This window comes from Thalassophryne amazonica, chromosome 10 (assembly GCF_902500255.1).
Source record: "Thalassophryne amazonica chromosome 10, fThaAma1.1, whole genome shotgun sequence".
In the NCBI taxonomy this organism is placed as follows: domain Eukaryota; kingdom Metazoa; phylum Chordata; class Actinopteri; order Batrachoidiformes; family Batrachoididae; genus Thalassophryne; species Thalassophryne amazonica.
This window is the reverse complement of record NC_047112.1, coordinates 69,177,803-69,199,433: the sequence shown is the minus strand read 5'-3', so window position 1 is coordinate 69,199,433 and position 21,631 is coordinate 69,177,803. Positions and strand designations below refer to the sequence as shown.

The following is a 21,631-nucleotide window of genomic DNA, read 5'->3' as shown; positions in this document are numbered from 1 at the left end:
AAGAAAAGGACACAAAGAAAAGCATACATGAACAAAGAGGAAAAAGGCAAAGCTAAGCAGAAACAAAGCAGAAAACCAAACCCCCCGTCAGACCCTAACAGTGGTGAGATGTGCAGTAGGAATGACAGACTCATTCAAGGTGGAGGTGGGATTACACCAAAGAATCAGCTCTGAGGCCCAGTGGAATAGTGCGGTTACAAGGAGTAGAGGTGGTGAAAGTAGATGAGTTTAAATACTTGGGGTCAACTGTCCAAAGTAATGGAGAGTGTGGTAGAGAGGTGAAGAAGAGAGTGTAGACAGGGTGGAGTGGGTAGAGAAAGATGGCAGGAGTGATTTGTGACTGAAGAATATCTACAAAAGTGAAGAGGAAAGTCTACAAGACAGTAGCGAGACCAGCTATGTTGGATGGCTTAGAGATGGTGGCACTCTTTGGGAGTGATGAGGATGGACAGGATTATAAGATGAGATGAGATGAGATATACTTTATTGATCTCACAATGAAGCAATTAGTCCACAATTATTACTTGTTACCGTAATAATGGCACACATCGGAATTAAAGACAGCACATACACATTTGACATTGTTTATGTGCACTAAGTTTGAAGAAGTCCGTTATTCGAATTGAGGCAAGTGGGTGAAGGTCACACAGCAACCCTGAGTTGTGCCACCGTCAGCTTGGGGGGGTGGGGGTTGTTGTAGCTAAAACTGCACCGCCCCTGCAGAAGGGAAGGGATGATGTGAGCAGAAGCCGGAGTGGGGAGTGTGTGCTGGGGGTAGGAGGGGGTGGGGAGAGGGAGTGGAGCATGCTTCAGTCCTATGAAAACAGTTTATTGTCTTTGTGAGTTGAGATAAGAAAACAGCCAAATGTTCACCAAGGCCGAAGACATTCCTCTAGAGGAAAACAGCAGGGTAATTTGTCCTTCAGGCTGATAACCCTGCCGTGTTGTGGTTTGAGCAGTGAAAAAAAACACTTTTTACAGCTTCACTTGAATAACCAAATCCCAATTATGAATTAAGAATATTCCCAATTATGAATTAAGAATATTTCCGGCCTCCGAAATCTTCATCTTCTTCTGCAAGATGTCATCCAATTTGCGTCTGAGTTCAAGAGTCATCGCAGTCTGAGAATGCACTGCCTTGCCCACCTCGTTAATCATGATGGACAAGCGAGGGGCCGTGGTTCTTGATGCCACCGTCTTGCCAATTTCCGGTAGATCAGGGCAGCACATAAGCCAGAAAGTACCAGCCCTGCTACCATAAGACCAAATATGAATAAATCCTTTACGTCCTCAACAGAGAAAGGCGCAAAGCATGCAACATGCCACTACCCCCAAGAGTCAAGGGCATAGCCCGCAGGATACATTCCATCTGGGCAGGTAGGATCCCCCGGTCCTAACCTTCTTGTAGAAAAGATGGTGTCAATAGCATTCAGAGACCAGCTGATCAATTCCATGGTTAATCCAGTAGTAGTCCAATAGATCCAGTATCCAATATACACTTTTGGTTTTGCTCCCATTTTGTATGAGATGAACTCAAAGATCTAAAACTTTTTCCACATACACAATATCACCATTTCTCTCAAATATTGTTCACAAACCAGTCTAAATCTGTGATAGTGAGCACTTCTCCTTTGCTGAGATAATCCATCCCACCTCACAGGTGTGCCATACCAAGATGCTGATTAGACACCATGATTAGTGCACAGGTGTGCCTTAGACTGCCCACAATAAAAGGCCACTCTGAAAGGTGCAGTTTTATCACACAGCACAATGCCACAGATGTCGCAAGATTTGAGGGAGCATGCAATTGGCATGCTGACAGCAGGAATGTCAACCAGAGCTGTTGCTCGTGTATTGAATGTTCATTTCTCTACCATAAGCCGTCTCCAAAGTCGTTTCAGAGAATTTGGCAGTACATCCAACCAGCCTCACAACTGCAGACCACGTGTAACCACACCAGCCCAGGACCTCCACTCCAGCATGTTCACCTCCAAGATCGTCTGAGACCAGCCACTCGGACCAGCTGCTGAAACAATCGGTTTGCATAACCAAGAATTTCTGCACAAACTGTCAGAAACCGTCTCAGGGAAGCTCATCTGCATGCTCGCCGTCCTCATCGGGTCTCGACCTGACTCCAGTTCGTCGTCGTAACCGACTTGAGTGGGCAAATGCTCACATTCGCTGGCGTTTGGCACGTTGGAGAGGTGTTCTCTTCACGGATGATGCGAAGGAGATGTGTTGCACTGCATGAGGCAAATGGTGGTCACACCAGGATACTGATGGTATCCCCCCCAATAAAACAAAACTGCACCTTTCAGAGTGGCCCTTTTATTGTGGGCAGTCTAAGGCACACCTGTGCACTAATCATGGTGTCTAATCAGCATCTTGATATGGCACACCTGTGAGGTGGGATGGATTATTTCAGCAAAGGAGAAGTGCTCACTATCACAGATTTAGACTGGTTTGTGAACAATATTTGAGGGAAATTGGTGATATTGTGTATGTGGAAAAGTTTTAGATCTTTGAGTTCATCTCATACAAAATTGGAGCAAAACCAAAAGTGTTGCGTTTATATTTTTGTTGAGTATAATTTGAGGAATTCACAGTCTGGTGAAGAAGGGACTTGAAGGTTAAAGCAGAGAGCAGCGATAAGGGAGAGTGGAGGAGATGCGACCGCCCTCGTCGGAGTCCCAAGCTGATTAGGAATGAACATATCAGAGGAACAGCTCAGGTGGGACAGTTTGGAGACAAAGTCAGAGAGGTGAGACTGAGATGGTTTGGACATGTGCAGAGGAGGGACCCAAGGTATATAGGGAGAAGGATTTTTTTTTCAATTTCAATTTCAATTTATTTTCATTTATATAGCGCCAAATCACAACAGAGTTGCCTCAAAGCGCTTCACACAGGTAAGGTCTAACCTTACTAACCCCCAGAGCAACAGTGGTAAGGAAAAACTCCCTCTGAGGATGGAGCCACCAGGCAGGAGGAGAAGATGGAGGACAAAGAGGAGGTTTATGGATGTGCTGAGGGAGGACATGCAGGTGGTTGGTGAGATAGAGAAAGATACAGAGGACAGGGTGAGATGGAAACCATTGATCTGCTGTGGCGCCCCCTAAGGGAGCAGCTGAAGAAAGAAGAAGAAGCAAATAGCAATTTCAGTCCAATTTGGTGGATAAACTCTGGACCGTCCCCTTGCAAGATGGGTCATGTTGAGGTCGTAGGTCAAACAATAAGGGAAGTCTGACCCCAAGTATTTGAAGTTGCCTTGAGGCAACTCTGTTGTGATTTGGTGCTCTATAAATGAAAATAAATTGAAACTGAAGTCCTATGCAAGCCATGAGGCCCGTTAGTGCCAGTGGTTATCCCAGGATTCCACAGCATGGGCTAATTTCCCGGCCATGGCAGCTATCTCTTTATAATGGGGTGGACTGGGACATTGCAGCTGCACTGTCTTACAGGTGGCATGACTGGGACTCAAATCCGTGTCTACATATTGATTGCCCAAGTCCTTACCCCACTGAGCTCCCTGCTCTACACTGGTAATATGTCTGATGTCACTGACATTAATGAGTGAAGCTTTTCACTATCGGAGTATTTATCATCAAATAATAATTTAAAATGTAATAATTGTTGTAGAACCTCAAAGTAATGATAGGCTACTTCCCAAATGTCTTTATGATTCTTTTTATGACAATATTGTAATAATGTAAAGAAAGAAGTTTGTGCCATTTCTGGTTTGTGGCTTCGTCTACCATTGAGCCAGCTCGTGAGATTTTCTGTGCCATTTCTGCTCAACGTGATTTCATCTAGTGGGCAGATTTTTTGTACCATTTCCGGTTTGTGCCTTCGTCTACCATTGAGCAAGCTCTTGATGTTAGCTGTGCCACCGCTTTGCTCATATAAGGCTAAGGCACACACATCTGCTCTTCTGGAGTTAACAAATGTATCAGACCTCTGATGATAATGACGTCATGTGACATCAAGCCAAACTGAAAATTTAGCTGACAGTGGTGATCCATTGCAATCATCTTGATGCCTTGTTTCATGACTGGGGTCAGTGCACATACAGACCCTATACTGACTGTAGCTTTTCAATAAATCATTCAGTTTTTACTTATTCTTCATAGTTATTGGATTTACGAGGTCTGTGAGAAAAGTATCGGACCTTTTTATTTTTTCAAAAACCACATGGATTTGAATCACATGTGATTGCATCAGCCAAGCTTTGTTGGGAAAGTGTAGTGACACGGACCCACAACAGGGGGCGTAAATGAACGGACGATAGAAGGAGTTAAATTTGAACACTTTACTGTTGTGAATGCCACAACCAAACACAGCAGATTACAGAATGAATACAATTCAATCAATAAAGGTGTCGTGTGGGCAGGCTCGACGATAGGAGACGCCCGTCTGGAGACAAACCAGAACCACACGATTTCCACTGCCACCGAACCCGAGGGATACTGGAGCCGCCAAGTCCCGAAGTCCCCAGTTGGCCACCATCTCAGCGTGTCGGATCTGGTACTGCTGGCGGAAAACAAAGACAGTCAAGTGTGGGTGTGTGTACACCCTGTAACAATAATGGTGGGAATTCCACCTCCACCTCTCATCCACACGTGCAGCTCCTGTCACAAAGTACTTATCTGGCAGGGTGTGAAGCGAAGCTGTCGCCGGTCACGCCAATCTTCAGACAATGCACTCCACAGGAAAAAACAGCTGCAAAAATGAGTTCAGACTAAACACAGTTAGTTACTCGGCTGAGAATATTACCTCTCACTGAAGTCGATATCTCGGCGATGTGGTGGAGGTGTCTTCCTGCTTTTATTCCAGGTGAGATGCAGATGATCGGTGACAGCTGTCATGGTTGATGAGTGACAGCTGTCACCTCGGCTGTTCCTGTAGGCGGCAGTGCCCTCTCGTGCCTGAAGCCCGCACTTCAGGCAGGGCGCCCTCTGGTGGTGGGCCAAGCAGTACCTCCTCTTCTGGCGGCCCACACACAGGACCCCCCCCCTCAACGGGCGCCTCCTGGCGCTCCGACCAGGCTTGTTTGGGTGGCGACGGTAGAAATTGGCCAGGAGGGCCGGGTCCAGGATGAAGCTCCTCTTCACCCAGGAGCGTTCTTCGGGTCCATACCCTTCCCAGTCCACCAAATATTGAAAGCCCCGGCCCATTCGACGGACGTCCAAGAGCCGGCGTACTGTCCAAGCCGGCTCCCCGTCGATAATACGGGCAGGAGGCGGCGCCGGACCGGGTGCACAGAGGGGTGAGGTGTGATGTGGTTTTACCCTGGAGACGTGAAAGACTGGATGGATCCGCAGTGAGACCGGGAGTTGGAGCCTCACTGCGGTGGGACTGAGGACCTTGAGAATGCGGAATGGCCCTATGTAATGGTCTTTCAACTTTGGAGAAGCCACTTGGAGGGGTATGTCCTTGGTTGATAGTCATACCTCCTGCCCGGGCTGGTATGCGGGGGCCGGGGACCGTTGACGAACGGGCGGTGCGCCACACCCGACGGCATCTCCGCAGGTGGGCCTGGACCGAGGGCACACCGACCTCTCCCTCCACCACAGGAAACAAAGGGGGTTGGTACCCAAGACACACTCAAACGGGAGAGGCCGGTGCAGAGGACACTTGGCTGTTTATGCGCGTACTCGATCCAGGCCAGGTGTTCACTCCAAGCCGTCGGGTGTGCGGATGTAGTACAACGTAGGGCCTGCTCCAACTCTTGATTGGCCCGTTCGGCCTGTCCGTTAGTCTGAGGGTATACCCAGACGAGAGGCTCACGGTGGCCCCCAGTTCCCGGCAGAAGAAACTCCTCCACACCTGCGAGGAGAACTGGGGACCGCGATCCGAAACAATGTCTGTAGGTATCCCATGCAGCCGGACGACATGGTGGACCAGGAGATCCGCCGTCTCCTGGGCCGATGGGAGCTTCGGGGAGGGCCACGAAGTGGGCCGCCTTGGAGAACCGGTCCCCTATCGTGAGGATGGTGGTGTGCCCCGGGACGGTGGGAGGCCCGTGACGAAATCCAGACCGATGTGGGACCAGGGGCGATGAGGCACAGGAAGTGCTGCAGGAGTCCCTGTGCCTTCTGGTGGTCCGCCTTGCCCCTGGCGCAGGTGGTGCAGGCCTGATGTAAGCCCGGACGTCAGCCTCCAGAGACGCCCACCAGAAGCGCTGCCGGACCACTGCCACGGTCCTACGCACCCCTGGGTGGCAGGAGAGCTTGGGACCCTTGACAGAAGTCCAGGACGGGCAGCTCTGGCCTCTGGTGGGACGTACAGTCTGTTTCTCCGGTCCTGTTCCGGGATCCGGGCTCCGTGCCAGGGCCTCCCGGACGGTCTTCTCCACGTCCCAGGTTAGGGTAGCCACGATAGTGGACTCTGGTAAGATGGGTTCCGGTGGATCCAACAGCTTGGTCTTGACTTCTTGTTCGTGCACCCAGGACAGGGCATCCGACCTCTGGTTTTTGGTCCCGGGGCGGTAGTGATCCGGAAGTCAAAACGGCCGAAAAAACAGTGACCAGCGGGCTTGCCTGGGGTTCAGTCGCTTGGCGGTCCTGATATACTCCAGGTTCCGGTGGTCAGTAAAACCGTGAAAGGCACTGACGCTCCCTCCAGCAGGTGTCTCCACTCCTCAAGAGCCTCTTTCACCGCAAGGGAGCTCTCGACTGCCCACGTCATAGTTCCCCTCTGCTGGGGTCAACCTGCGGGAAAAATAGGCACACGGGTGAAGAAACTTTATCGGTCTCTCCGCTCTGGGATAGCACGGCTCCTATCCCTGAGTCAGATGCGTCCACTTCAACCACAAACTGGCGACTAGGATCGGGCTGCACCAAGACAGGTGCAGTCGAGAAGGCTGTTTCAACTCCCTGAACGCGGCATTGCACCGATCCGACCAGGTGAAGGGAACTTTTGGTGAGGTCAGGGCTGTCAGGGGGGCTAACTATCTGACTATACCCCTTAATGAACCTCCTGTAAAAATTTGCGAAGCCGAGGAACTGTTGCAGCTTCCTACGGCTCGTAGGTTGGGGCCAGTCTCTCACCGCTGCGACCTTGGCCAGATCCGGAGCGACAGAGTTGGAGGAGATGATAAACCCCAGGAAGGACAAAGAGGTGCGGTGAAACTCACACTTCTCGCCCTTCACCAACAAGCCGGTTCTCCAACAACCGCTGCAGGACCTGACATACATGCCCGTACATGGGTCTCAGGATCTGGAGAAAAGATGAGTATATCGTCCAGATATACGAAGACGAATCGGTGCAGGAAGTCCCGCAAGACATCATAACCAAAGCTTGGAACGTTGCGGGGGCGTTTGTGAGGCCGAACGGCATGACCAGGTACTCAAATGACCTAACGGGGTTGTTGAATGCCGTCTTCCATCGTCTCCCTTCCGGACCAACTAGGTGGTATGCGTTCCTAAGATCCAGCTTTGTGAAGATTTTGGCTCCATGCAGGGGGTGAACACCGAATCCAACAAAGGCAAAGGTATCGGTTGCGAACCATGATCTCGTTCAGCCCCCGGTAATCAATACATGGACGAAGACCGCACATCTTTTTTCCCCACAAAAAAGAAACCTGCTCCCATCGGAGAGGTGGAGTTACGGATCAGCCCCGGCAGCTAGGATTCCCGGAATGTAGGTCTCCATCGATTCGCACTCAGGTCGGGAGAGGTTGTACAGCCTGCTGGACGGGAATTCACGCCTGGCAAACAAATCGATGGCACAATCGTACGGACGGTGCGGGGACGTATGAGTGCCCGATCCTTGCTAAAATCGTGGTACTCAACCGGCACCACCAACAGATTGGGGGGAACTTTGACCTGCTCCTTAGCCTGGGAACCGGGAGGAACCGAGGATCCCAAACACACACGATGGCAGGTCTCGCTCCACTGTACCACCACCCCGGACGGCCAATCAATCCGGGGATTGTGTTTTAGCATCCAGGGGAACCCCAGAATCACACGGGAGGTAGAGGGAGTCACAAGAAACTCAATCTCCTCCCTATGATTCCCTGACACTACCAGAGTTACTGGTAGTGTCCTGTGTGTGATTAAAGGGAGTAGGGTGCCATCTAGTGCTCGCACCTGCAATGGTGAAGGAAGCGCCACCAGAGGGATCCCTACCTCCCTGGCCCATCTGCTGTCTAGCAGATTCCCTTCTGACCCTGTGTCTACCAGTGCTGGGGCCTGAAGGGTTAAATCCCCGCTAAGGATTGTAACTGGGAGCCGTGTGGAAATGTGTGTGTGTCCCACGTGAATTTCTTGGCCCACCCTAAGCCCAGTTTCTAGGGGCGGGCGTTGGTGTTTAACCGTTCGGGGCAGTTACTCAATTGGTGCTCAATTGAGCCGCAAACAAAACACGCCCCGCGGGGAAGCCTCCTCTGTCTATTCGGTGGTCTGAATGTGGCCCTGCTTGTGTCCATAGCTTCGTCAGCAGGGGAGCTGTCGCCCCACGGGACGTAGAGGCCAGGGAGCGTGGGAAGGGCGGACCTTTTTCGGACCCGGAAGGAAGAGGGACGGCGCGTGCCCGGCCATGCCCTTCGTCTCGTTCCCGACGGCGTTCTTCCAACCGATTGTCTAACCGTATAACAAGATCGATAAGCCCATCTAATTCCCGCGGTTCATCCTTGGCCACCAGGTGCTCCTTCAGGACCGATGACAGTCCGTTTACGAAGGCAGCGCGGAGCGCAGCATTATTCCAGCCGGACCTCGCAGCCGCGATGCGGAAGTCGACTGCATAAGCGGCTGCGCTCCGGCGTCCCTGTCTCATTGACAGCAGCACAGTTGAAGCGGTCTCTCCCCTGTTAGGGTGATCAAACACTGTTCTGAACTCCCTCACAAACCCAGTGTACGTGTGAAGGAGCCGTGAATTTTGCTCCCAAAGTGCCAAAGCCCAAGCGTGTGCCTCTCCCCGAAGCAGAGTAATCACATAAGCTATTTTACTAGCGTCTGACGCGTACATGACGGGACGTTGTGCGAAGACGAGCGAACACTGCATTAGAAAGTCCGCGCACGTCTCCACACAACCTACGTACGGCTCAGGAGGGCTTATGTATGCTTCAGGGGATGGTGGGAGGGGTTGTTGAACCACCACTGGAACATTCATATCCTGCACAGGGTCGGCAGGAGGAGGAGCTGCAGCAGCGCCCTGAGCGCTCGCCGCCACCTGCGCGGAGAGAGCCTCCACCCTGCGGTTCAGGAGGATGTTTTGCTCGGTCATTTGATCCAACCGAGCCGTAAAGGCGGTGAGAATGTGCTGCAGCTCACCAATCACGCCTCCTGCAGACGCCTGCGCTCCCTGCTCTCCCATTGGTCGTTCAACAGCCGGGTGACGCCCCTCGGAGTCCATGACGCTGGCCGAGATATCCTGTTGGGAAAGTGTAGTGACACGGACCCACAACAGGGGGCGTAAATGAACGGACAATAGAAGGAGTTAAATTTGAACACTTTACTGTTGTGAATGCCACAACCAAACACAGCAGATTACAGAATTAAAATACAAGTCAATCAATAAAGGTGTCGTGTGGGCAGGCTCGACGATAGGAGATGCCCGTCTGGAGACGAACCGGAACCACACGATTTCCACCGCCACCGAACCCGAGGGATACTGGAGCCGCCAAGTCCCGAAGTCCCCAGGTGGCCACCGTCTCAGCGTGTCGGATCTGGTACTGCTGGCGGAAAACAAAGACAGTCAAGTGTGGGTGTGTGTACACCCTGTAACAATAATGGTGGGAATTCCACCTCCACCTCTCATCCACACGTGCAGCTCCTGTCACAAAGTACTTATCTGGCGGGGTGTGTTGAGAATGCTCTGATCTGCTTGGAAGGACGTCAGGAGCGCTCCGATCGTAAATCGGGGATATTCAACATTTTGGATTTTCTTGGCCTGATATCACAGCGTGTGTTGTGTTCTCCGACCAAAACAAGTACGCAGCCTGCTGAATGTGACGTTCAGCCAATCAGAAAGCGAGGTGATGGATGCACGGAGCGGAAAATAAAATCAAAACAGCTGTTCTGACTTACCAGAAAGTCTGGTGGTCGCGCTGTCCCCACTCCTTTAAAGAATGCCTTTTCTTTTTCTTTTTGTATCATTTTTCCCTCTGTTTTAAATAGTCCACAAAGTACCTCCGTTTGTTTACTCTGAGGTCACGTTTAATCTCGAGAGATTTTGCGAGATTTCCTGTCTGACCTGTGAATGTCCGTGCGTGAAATCTGTTCGTGTGTGGTGTTGTTGTCCTTACCATGTGGCTGAACACCACACACTGTACGACCAAACCTGTTAGAGCTATGATTTTTTATCTTCACGTGTGTGGTCTCTCAGGTTTTGGAAACCTAAGATAATTTTAAAATCCTGTTGTGTGAATCAGGCTTAAGAGAAGATAAGTTCCAAATTAAGCCTACAGTTGTAAGTGCTTGAAACTGAAGTGTAGCCTATGTTCCTTGACTGTAGGCATTAATGATTATCAAGATTCCTAGTACTTTTTTTTTTTTTAGGAAAAAAAAAACAGATTCAGCATTCAATAGGCTATCACATTTTTGTTTGAAAATAAAGTTTAGGTGTATCCAAGAGTTGTAAATGTGCTAAATGTGCTATGTTTTAATTTGTAAATGCACTATGTTTTGCTGTATTCTTTTACTTTTTTTTTTGATCAGCAAAGAGCACTTTATCAATGGCTCACTGTTACTGACAGGCCTTATTCCTTTAGCAATAATGGTACTTTTTGCTCTCTTTCTTTGTTCTTTGGAATGAACAGAACACTAAGCCTGTACACTGAATGGCTTTAAGCTTAACATTTCAGTGGTGTCCTCTAAGTGTGACTATATTCAGATAAAAAAAATAATGGTAGAAGTTATTGCCTATGTTTTATCTTACTGTTAAGGAAAGGAAATACACTGTGCAATGGTTTTCACTGCATTATAATGTACAAGCTGATGATCAGAGTAGGATTCAGTATTTGGTTTCGGATTCGGCCAAATCTTAAGCAGTGGATTCGGTATTCGGCAGAACCTTAAAAATCAGGATTCGGTACATCTCAAGAGTGATGTCAAGAGTGGCGTTATGTCCTGGGTTTGGGAGCTTTAACGAATACCCTACATTATGGATTAAACTGAATTTTTATCGGAAAGCTTCCAAAGGATCACGGTGCCCATGGAGGAGCAGCGCCATCTAATGGAATAAAGTTTAAATGTGTGGACAGACTGTGCACACATACTGGACGTGTACTGTTTGGCCACAAAGGAGCCGATCCATCCAATAGAATTCTGTTGGCCACAGAGTTGTCGCACGAACCGGATTTATTGTACTTTTCTCTTTTAATGTATTTATTTATCTGGGGACCGCTGTGGAAATAAGTCTAATGCTGCCGGGCCTGTGACACCCCCCCATGCATGCAGCCACCGCGGCCTTCACCTGTGTGGAGAGTTTTCTGGGAAATGCGGGTATCCGCTTTTTTTTTAAATTTTCCCCAAGAAATCTGATCACTAGATCTCTGCTCTATGGCTCCACCATGAATGACTACCTTTGTGCTCTTCATCAGCCAGTGTGGCATGGATCAATAGCAGCGCTGGCTCTCTTGGGTGTCTAAAAGCTGCATTGGCATGTTCACATGTAGACTGCGACATTTACTCAGCGCTGCGCATGTGCACTCAGAATGTAACAACAGTCCATTTAAAGTTTCCAATTCACCTAATCTGACTGTCTCTGGACAGTGGGAGGAAGCTGGAGCACCCAGAGGGAACCCAGGGAAAAACATGGGGACAAACATGCAAACTCCACACAGAAAGGCCCCAGGTGGGAAGTGAGCCCACGACCTTCTTGCTGTGAGGTAAGAGTGCTAGCCACCATGCCGTCCCAGTCCTTTGGGCTACCACAAAGTTGCTTTTGGAATTCTTTTGGTGCATCAAAGTTCACCACAAACTAATCAGTTCATCCTCATTATGTGCTTTTAATTTGGTGAGTTACAAGATGAGAGTTTTTATTGATTTTGAGTTATTGTATAAGCAAACTGGCTGGTATTGACTCACTCACTCACTCACTCATCTATGCATTTGCAGTCCAAAGTCTATGCTGCAACCAACACTAAGTCCCCTTCAGCTGCTCCCTCGTTTCATCACTCAGTGTCACCTCAGCAGATCAAGTTGCCATGTTGAATTGGCACAAGTTTTACGCCGGACGCCCTTACTGACGCAACTCCACATTACGTGGAGAAATGTGCCAGGGGTGGGGTGAGAACCAGAAACCTTCTGCACTGAAACCAAGTGCACTAACCACGTGGTCTGCAAAACTCTATGTTGCAGCAACAAGTCCTGAGAAACTGATAAACCTGCAGGAAAACAGGCATGTGCCAGTGCTGGTGCGGGCAAAGATCAGAGTGAATGTTGGTTCTTTCTTCACCCATGTGTGTCCCACCCCTTCGTCACCTTTGTCACCCATTTAATCCAAACAAAATAAACCTCCTCCAGTCCAGCGGTCCTGACTCACCTCCCTGACACTCCTGCCTGCTGCTGTTGAAGCCGGCGTCACCATTGACAAACTGGCAGATGGAGTAGAGACGGCAGCCGCGGTGACAGGCGTTCATGATAGAGTCCTGCAGAAAGGGACAGCACATAGGGGCATGCTCTTAAACAGCCTGAGAGGACTTAATCACTGCAAAACAATCCCACAGAACATGTGCATTCATGCACATTTTGTTCACACACACTGGCCTAATCAGAAAATGACGAAATAGCGCCTACTAGTGACCGGTAAGAGAATAGAGACAAAGAAATGTCCTTTTTTACTTTTAAAATGTGTCGCTCCAATTTTCGTTTAATGGGGCTCAGAAAAAGAAACTGCCTCTCTGTGAATGTTTGACGTGAGCAGATAAATCCAGTAAAACTGGGCTATAGGAGCCTAAACGCACTGCGCTCTTTTTCCATCATCATCTCCATCATCACCTCCATCATCACCTCCATCATCATCTCCATCATCACCTCCATCAGCAGCCGGTGATGCTGCAGATCTGCAGGATGTCCGGCACACCTGAAGACAGCAGAGGGGAGTTGTTGGGGGCTCTCGTGTGCACGAGGCCGCTGCATGAAGCGTCTCGAACAATAATCTGATTTAATTCAGTTCCATCACATGTCGCATGACGCGCGCGCGCTAGGCCCGGCGGCCCACGGATTAAACTATTCAGAGCAGATTATTTCGAGACGAAACGATCTGATGCATTTCAAGACTTGTGTGAGTATATACCTTGCAAGCATTTGTTTTTTTATGCGCCCATTTTTCTTCTTCATTGTTGCCGCATCCGAACACGAGGATGCAGGGCGCGCGCGCGCGTCATGACGCGCAGGCCCAGACGTTTATCTCATCCTCTCCGAGCCACATTAAAGAGCTGTTTTGAGCGCAGGATGGATCGCATTAGCTCGGGTTCTGTATTTTCCTGCAGGATGTCTATCTGTCAGCTGTGCGCACACACGCACACGCACGGTGCTCCGGCTGCAGGATGACTTACTTTGGCGGGGCTTTTGTTTTTGATGGTCAGCTGGCATTGCTTTTTGCAGTAATTGATGTCGCCCAGTTGGTTGTCAAACACGTCCGAAGAGGTCGACGCGAACCCGGCGAGGAGCACCGAGAGCAGGACCGAGGAGGCGGCGCGCATGGTGCCGCCGAGCACGAGCATGTGAAGGCGCGGACGCAGGAACCGAGAGGAGAGCAGAGATCCTTTGTGGCGGCGCTGCTGCTGCTGAGGTCCGGGGCTGTGGCGTGACGTCACATACGGCATCATCACGCACACACCTGCAGAGCGGCTCACTGCTGCGCAAAATGTCCCAGCAACAGCGCGGAGGAAAGTGGGTAGGAAAAAGCACAATATTTGCAAGCTTTAGCCACAGATTATATATTTAACATTTCAGAAATTTCATCATTATTATAACATTATCCACAAAGTGTGATACAAAGTAAGTCATTTTTTTCTGCACAAAATGCTTTGCAGAAAATATTAAAAAATAGTAAATAAAACATACATCATAAAACATTGTTTAGTCATTCATTTACTTTCTGCAACTTCTCTGGGTCCAGGTCACAGAGGCAGGAGACCAAGCAGCTCAGTCCACACTTCCCTATATCCTCTAACTCTTCCTGGGGAATCCTGAGGCCTTCCCAAAACAGCTGGAAAATATAATGGCTCCAGCATGCCTCTAGGTCTTCCCCGGGGCCTCTGATCAGCTAGACATACCTGGAAGACCTCCCTAGCAAGACAACGGGGTGGGGGGATGATGACATCCTTGGTCGATGCCGAACCACCTCGGGGGGGTCCTTTCGACTCGGAGGAGAGTCACTGCTTCTTTGCAGGTGAGGAGGCAACAAAGGGTGACTCAAAAAGACCCTTTATCATGTACAGATGGAGTCAAGTCATCGATTTAGGGAATCTGGGGTCTACTGGAGCTAGGCCTGAGGGGGCAAGTGCGTGGTGGTTGGGTCTACAACCCTGGGGCTCTGTCGGGTTCAGCTGGAAAAAACAAAGTAGTGTCACCTCCATATGGGCTCACCACCTACAAGGAGAGCATAAAATGTCAGGTGCACTGTCCAACTACTAATGAACAGGGACAAATATCCACACAGAATCAGAAAACAGAATAAAAAGTAGCTGAAATAAATAACACAAATGCAAGCTTCAGCAAGCAGGTGTTGAGCACAAAATGTGCCAGCAGCAGCACAGAGAGAAACTGGGTCAGAAAAGGCAAAATATTTAAAGGCTTTGGTCATTGTTTAGTCAGATTATATCCTTAACATTGTACAATTTTACAATTTGATTACCTTTTAAGAACATCATTATAACAACATGCACAAAATGTGGTATAAAGTAAGTAATTTATTTGTGCAAAAAGTGTGTCACAGAAAAATAATAAATAAAACAAACATAATAAAAAATAAAGTAGCGTGTTGTCCGTGGGGATCCATGGGCTCTAGATTGGGTCATTTTATGAAATAGGTTGCTGACATTTTTCAAGGGTGGTAATAAATTATGCAAAGTTTCTATAATGAGTTGGAATGGTGTGTGAGTCCAGAATGTTTTTAGAACCTTAGACCGCAACAGTTTTTAGAAGAAGAACTCAACCCTTTAATTTTCTGTTAATTACATCAATTTTTAATGTTACTACTGTCTTAATGTATTTACAAAATTGTTTAGGTTCTTGCTATCATAAACACACCATTATGATGATTATTATTATCAATCAATCAATCAATCAACTTTTTTCTTGTATAGCGCCAAATCACAACAAACAGTTGCCCCAAGGCGCTCCACATTGCAAGGCAAGGCCATACAATAATTATGAAACACAGTCTACATCTAAAGCAACATAACCAAGGGATGGTCCAGGGTCACCCGATCCAGCCCTAACTATAAGCCTTAGCGAAAAGGAAAGTTTAAGCCTAATCTTAAAAGTAGAGAGGGTATCTGTCTCCCTGATCTGAATTGGGAGCTGGTTCCACAGGAGAGGAGCCTGAAAGCTGAAGGCTCTGCCTCCCATTCTACTCTTACAAACCCTAGGAACTACAAGTAAGCCCGCAGTCTGAGAGCGAAGCGCTCTAATGGGGTAATATGGTACTACGAGGTCCCTAAGATAAGATGGGACCTGATTATTCAAAACCTTATAAGTAAGAAGAAGAATTTTAAATTCTATTCTAGCATTAACAGGAAGCCAATGAAGGGAGGCCAAACACGGGTGAGATATGCTCTCTCCTGCTAGTCCCCGTCAGTACTCTAGCTGCAGCATTCTGAACCAACTGAAGGCTTTTTAGGGAACTTTTAGGACAACCTGATAATAATGAATTACAATAGTCCAGCCTAGAGGAAATAAATGCTATGAATTAGTTTTTCAGCATCACTCTGAGACAAGACCCTTTCTGATTTTAGAGATATTGCGTAAATGCAAAAAGGCAGTCCTACATATTTGTTTAATATGCACTTTGAATGACATATCCTGATCAAAAATAACTCCAAGATTTCTCACAGTATTACTAGAGATCAGGGAAATGCCATCCAGAGTAACGATCTGGTTAGACACCATGCTTCTAAGATTTGTGGGGCCAAGTACAATAACTTCAGTTTTATCTGAGTTTAAAGCAGGAAATTAGAGGTCATCCATGTCTTTATGTCTGTAAGACAATCCTGCAGTTTAGCTAATTGGTGCGTATCCTCTGGCTTCATGGATAGATAAAGCTGGGTATCATCTGCGTAACAATGAAAATTTAAGCAATACCGTCTAATAATACTGCCCAAGGGAAGCATGTATAAAGTGAATAAAATTGGTCCTAGCACAGAACCCTGTGGAACTCCACAATTAACTTTAGTCTGTGAAGAAGATTCCCCATTTACATGAACAAACTGTAATCTATTAGACAAATATGATTCAAACCACCGCAGCGCAATGCCTTTAATACCTATGACATGCTCTAATCTCTGTAATAAATTTTATGGTCAACAGTATCAAAAGCAGCACTGAGGTCCAACAGAACAAGCACAGAGATAAGTCCACTGTCCGAAGCCATAAGAAGATCATTTGTAACCTTCACTAATGCTGTTTCTGTACTATGATGAATTCTAAAACCTGACTGAAACTCTTCAAATAGACCATTCCTCTGCAGGTGATCAGTTAGCTGTTTTACAACTACCCTCTCAAGAATCTTTGAGAGAAAAGGAAGGTTGGAGATTGGCCTATAATTAGCTAAGATAGCTGGGTCAAGTGATGGCTTTTTAAGTAATGGTTTAATTACTGCCACCTTAAAGGCCTGTGGTACATAACCAACTAACAAAGATAGATTGATCATATTTAAGATTGAAGCATTAAATAATGGTAGGACTTCCTTGAGCAGCCTGGCAGGAATGGGGTCTAATAAGCATGTTGATGGTTTGGATGAAGTAACTAATGAAAATAACTCAGACAGAACAATCGGAGAGAAAGAGTCTAACCAAATACGGCATCACTGAAAGCAGCCAAAGATAACGATACATCTTTGGGATGGTTATGAGTAATTTTTTCTCTAATAGTCAAAATTTTGTTAGCAAAGAAAGTCATGAAGTCATTACTAGTTAAGTTAATGGAATACTCAGCTCAATAGAGCTCTGACTCTTTGGCAGCCTGGCTACAGTGCTGAAAGAAACCTGGGGTTGTTCTTATTTTCTTCAATTAGTGATGAGTAGAAAGATGTCCTAGCTTCACGAAGGGCTTTCTTATAGAGCAACAAACTCTTTTTTCCAGGCTAAGTGAAGATCTTCTAAATTAGTGAGACGCCATTTCCTCTCCAACTTACGGGTTATCAGCTTTAAGCTACGAGTTTGTGAGTTATACCACGGAGTCAGACACTTCTGATTTAAAGCTCTCTTTTTCAGAGGAGCTACAGCATCCAAAGTTGTCTTCAATGAGGATGTAAAACTATTGACAAGATACTCTAACTCCCTTACAGAGTTTAGGTAGCTACTCTGCTCTGTGTTGGTATATGACATTAGAGAACATAAAGAAGGAATCATATCCTTAAACCTAGTTACAGCGCTTTCATTATTCATATCAATAATAGTTATTATCATAACTATTATTTTATTTCATTATTACTTACTTAATTATTACTATTTTGTCATTTGATTTTTAAATGGGCCACAATGGAAATAAGCGTTTTCACTTTCTTCTGTCATCCATGTATTTTTAACTGATTTAACTGAACCCCTGGCAAAAATTATGGAATCACCGGCCTCAGAGGATGTTCATTCAGTTGTTTAATTTTGTAGGAAAAAAAGCAGATCACAGACATGACACAAAACTAAAGTCATTTCAAATGGCAACTTTCTGGCTTTAAGAAACACTATAAGAAATCAAGAAAAAAAGATTGTGGCAGTCAGTAACAGTTACTTTTTTAGAACAAGCATAGGAAAAAAATATGGAATCACTCAATTCTGAGGAATAAATTATGGAATCACCCTGTAAATTTTCATCCCCAAAACTAACACCTGCATCAAATCAGATCTGCTCATTAGTCTGCATCTAAAAAGGAGTGATCACACCTTGGAGAGATGTTGCACCAAGTGGACTGACATGAATCATGGCTCCAACACGAGAGATGTCAATTGAAACAAAGGAGAGGATTATCAAACTCTTAAAAGAGGGTAAATCATCACGCAATGTTGCAAAAGATGTTGGTTGTTCAGTCAGCTGTGTCTAAACTCTGGACCAAATACAAACAACATGGGAAGGTTGTTAAAGGCAAACATACTGGTAGACCAAGGAAGACATCAAAGCGTCAAGACAGAAAACCTAAAGCAATATGTCTCAAAAATCGAAAAATGCACAACAAAACAAATGAGGAATGAATGGGAGGAAACTGGAGTCAACGTCTGTGACCGAACTGTAAGAAACCACCTAAAGGAAATGGGATTTACATACAGAAAAGCTAAACGAAAGCCATCATTAACACCTAAACAGAAAAAAAACAAGGTTACAATGGGCTAAGGAAAAGCAATCGTGGACTGTGGATGACTGGATGAAAGTCATATTCAGTGATGAATCTCGAATCTGCATTGGGCAAGGTGATGATGCTGGAACTTTTGTTTGGTGCCATTCCAATGGGATTTATAAAGATGACTGCCTGAAGAGAACATGTAAATTTCCACAGTCATTGATGATATGGGGCTGCATGTCAGGTAAAGGCACTGGGGAGATGGCTGTCATTACATCATCAATAAATGCACAAGTTTACGTTGATATTTTGGACAATTGAAAGGATGTTTGGGGATGATGAAATCATTTTTCAAGATGATAATGCATCTTGCCATAGAGCAAAAACTGTGAAAACATTCCTTGCAAAAAGACACATAGGGTCAATGTCAACGAGCAGATGTGATTTGATGCAGGTGTTAGTTTTGGGGATGAAAATTTACAGGGTGATTCCTTAATTTTTTCCTCAGAATTGAGTGATTCCATATTTTTTTTCCTCTGCTTGGTCTAAAAAAAGTAACCGTTACTGACTGCCACAATCTTTTTTTCTTGATTTCTTATAGTGTTTCTTAAAGCCAGAAAGTTGCCATTTGAAATGACTTTAGTTTTGTGTCATGTCTGTGATCTGCTTTTTTTCTACAAAATTAAACAACTGAATGAACATCCTCCGAGGCCGGTGATTCCATAATTTTTGCCAGGGGTTGTATATCCTTACATTGAACTTACTAAATAAAATCACGCTTTCAATATATAGATAATTTACCGTCCCCTGCTGGAATGGTGTGTGACTCCACAATGTAATTATCAACATCCATTGTCCAGTGTTGTTAGGTAATATATGTAGTTTCTCCAAAAATATTTGTCCTATCAACTTTCTGTTGTTTTCGCAGTGTTCATCCTTGACCCAAAATACATAAACATACCAAACCACACACACACACACACACACCACTTGGCTATCTGTTGTTTATTCTCAAAACCTCAGTGAACATGCATTAAGGAGATGAGTGAGGGAAGCCAACAAGACATTCACAACAACTTTGAGGAAGTTATAGGCTTCTGTGTCTGTGCTCAGAGGAACTGGGGATGGTGCAAGTTGATAAGGGAGTGGCACAAAGAACAGCTTTAAAACAAGGAAACATATCAGAACTACCCTTACCAAAAAATAGTACTGATAAGTATATAAAAAGTAAACTGGAAGTACTTGAAACATACTTGCATGTGCTTTTTGGTAAGGGTAGGAGTGAGTTTCCCATGTACTTTCTAGAAAAATGTGGCTGAATTTGCACTTTTTAAAAGAAAATCCTTCTCTTCACTCCATTGTGAAGCTGCACAACTGGTGGTGCAACAGACAAAGTGTGGTTTCTCCAAACACACAAAGAAGCATTTAATTTGTCTTGGTTTCACAACTCTCAAGGTCACATATCTGTCCCACCTCTGACAGATTTACCATACAACACCCACACACTCACCTTCAACCGCTTACTCCACGTAAGGGTCGTGGGGGGGCTGGAGTCTATCCCAGTCTGTCACAGGGCGTGAGGTGGGTTCACCCTGGACAGGATGCCAATCTGCCACATACAGACAAACAGACACATTCACAGGCTATTTAAAGTTTCCCGCCCCTCTAACCTGCAGGTCTTTGGATGTGGGAGGAAGCCGGAGCACCTGGAGGAAACCCACACAGACACAAACTCCACACAGAAAGGCCACAGGTGGGAATTGATCACATTACCTTGCTGTGAAGCAACAGTGCTAACCACTAATCCACTTTGCTGCCTCAAAAGTAATCCTTGTATTTAATTTATCCAATCACTTACGTGCTGTAAAACAGACTGTAATTCTAACTTGATCTCAAGTATCTGTCCTTTTCCTCTGAAATTAATTATTTCTCCCATGCAAAATAATTTATGTTAGTTCATTATCCTCTGTTTGCTGTCTTTATGGAAAGACATACTGAGGTGGAAACCAGTGTTTGATTTAGCCAAGAAGGTCTGTAAATGTTTTTAAGAAAGTCGACAAATTGCAGCTGACATTTACTGACAAAAACAAGAAAATGTCACTCCACTTTTTAGTGTGACAAAAACTTTTGAAAAATTGCAGAAAACATGGTATCTGATATGTACAAATATAAACACAGAAACTGAGATCATTTTTCACTTTTAATTTAATTTTATTTTATTTTGTGATGGTGGTCCCAATAATTTTAAAAAACAAATCCTGCCCTGTATGTATACCTTATCAGATGTCTGTTCCTCACGCCCTAATATATTAGATATATTATATCAGATACAGATATGAGGTACAGTGATGTCGGCTGGCTACTCTCTTGACTAAAATAATCCAACATGGTGGAAAACCCTGTGAAACAGCTTATTTCTCCATAAATGTAATATGTTTCTCACATATTTTGCAAAGGTTAGTGAGAAATAAACACTGTTTTTGAAACCAGATAACACCTCTGAAGTCATTTACAAGACATCTCAGGGATGTCAGCGTGAACACCCCGTGTATGTGCACCATGCAAGGTCAAAGGTAACTTCCAGTAATTTCAAAACCTCATGCATGTGCACGCGCGTGCGCACACACACACACACACACACACACACACACACACACACACTTCATCCTGCAAACAGCATTAAAAGGAAAATAAAATATTAATCTGTAATTCCTCCCGATAAATATGTTCTCTTCATAAAAATTTGATTTGAAAGGATGTTCAGCTTTAATGTCTGTGTGTGTGTGTGTGTGGGGGGGGGGGGGTCAGTATACAGTAAAAGTCAAAACTTTTCCAAAGTGTGTCCAATGTTTTGACATCATTTTTCAAAGTCTGTATGAAAAAGAAGATAACACATGCTGAACACTGCCACTTGCTGGATGGATCTGGAATCTGTGTCAAATTATTTATCCATCCCTTTCTAAACCTACTTTTTCCAAGTTAAGGGTCCGTCTCATATTATGAATTTCATATTTAAAAATGATTAAAAATAAGCTCATCCAAGGTTCGATTGGTTTTATTTTATTAACATGTCAAACACAAAAGCTGTCATATCTGAAACTGCTGTATGGAGTCAGCCTGTCATGACTGATAAAATGATGTAACGGTACTTGGCTGTGATTTCTTCATCCACACAGGGACAGAGAGGTCTGTG

General features: G+C 45.8%; 1 protein-coding gene across 1 annotated transcript in view; it reads right to left on the bottom strand.

The window, feature by feature from the left end:
* tmem59l (transmembrane protein 59-like) overlaps positions 1-13,725 on the bottom strand; it is a 41,849-nt gene extending 28,124 nt beyond the window's left edge. The window contains 2 exon segments of the mRNA XM_034180214.1: positions 12,484-12,589; positions 13,499-13,725. Coding sequence (XP_034036105.1) covers positions 12,484-12,589; positions 13,499-13,666 — 274 coding nt within the window. The 5' untranslated portion in view covers positions 13,667-13,725.
* Positions 13,726-21,631: the final 7,906 nt, after the last annotated feature.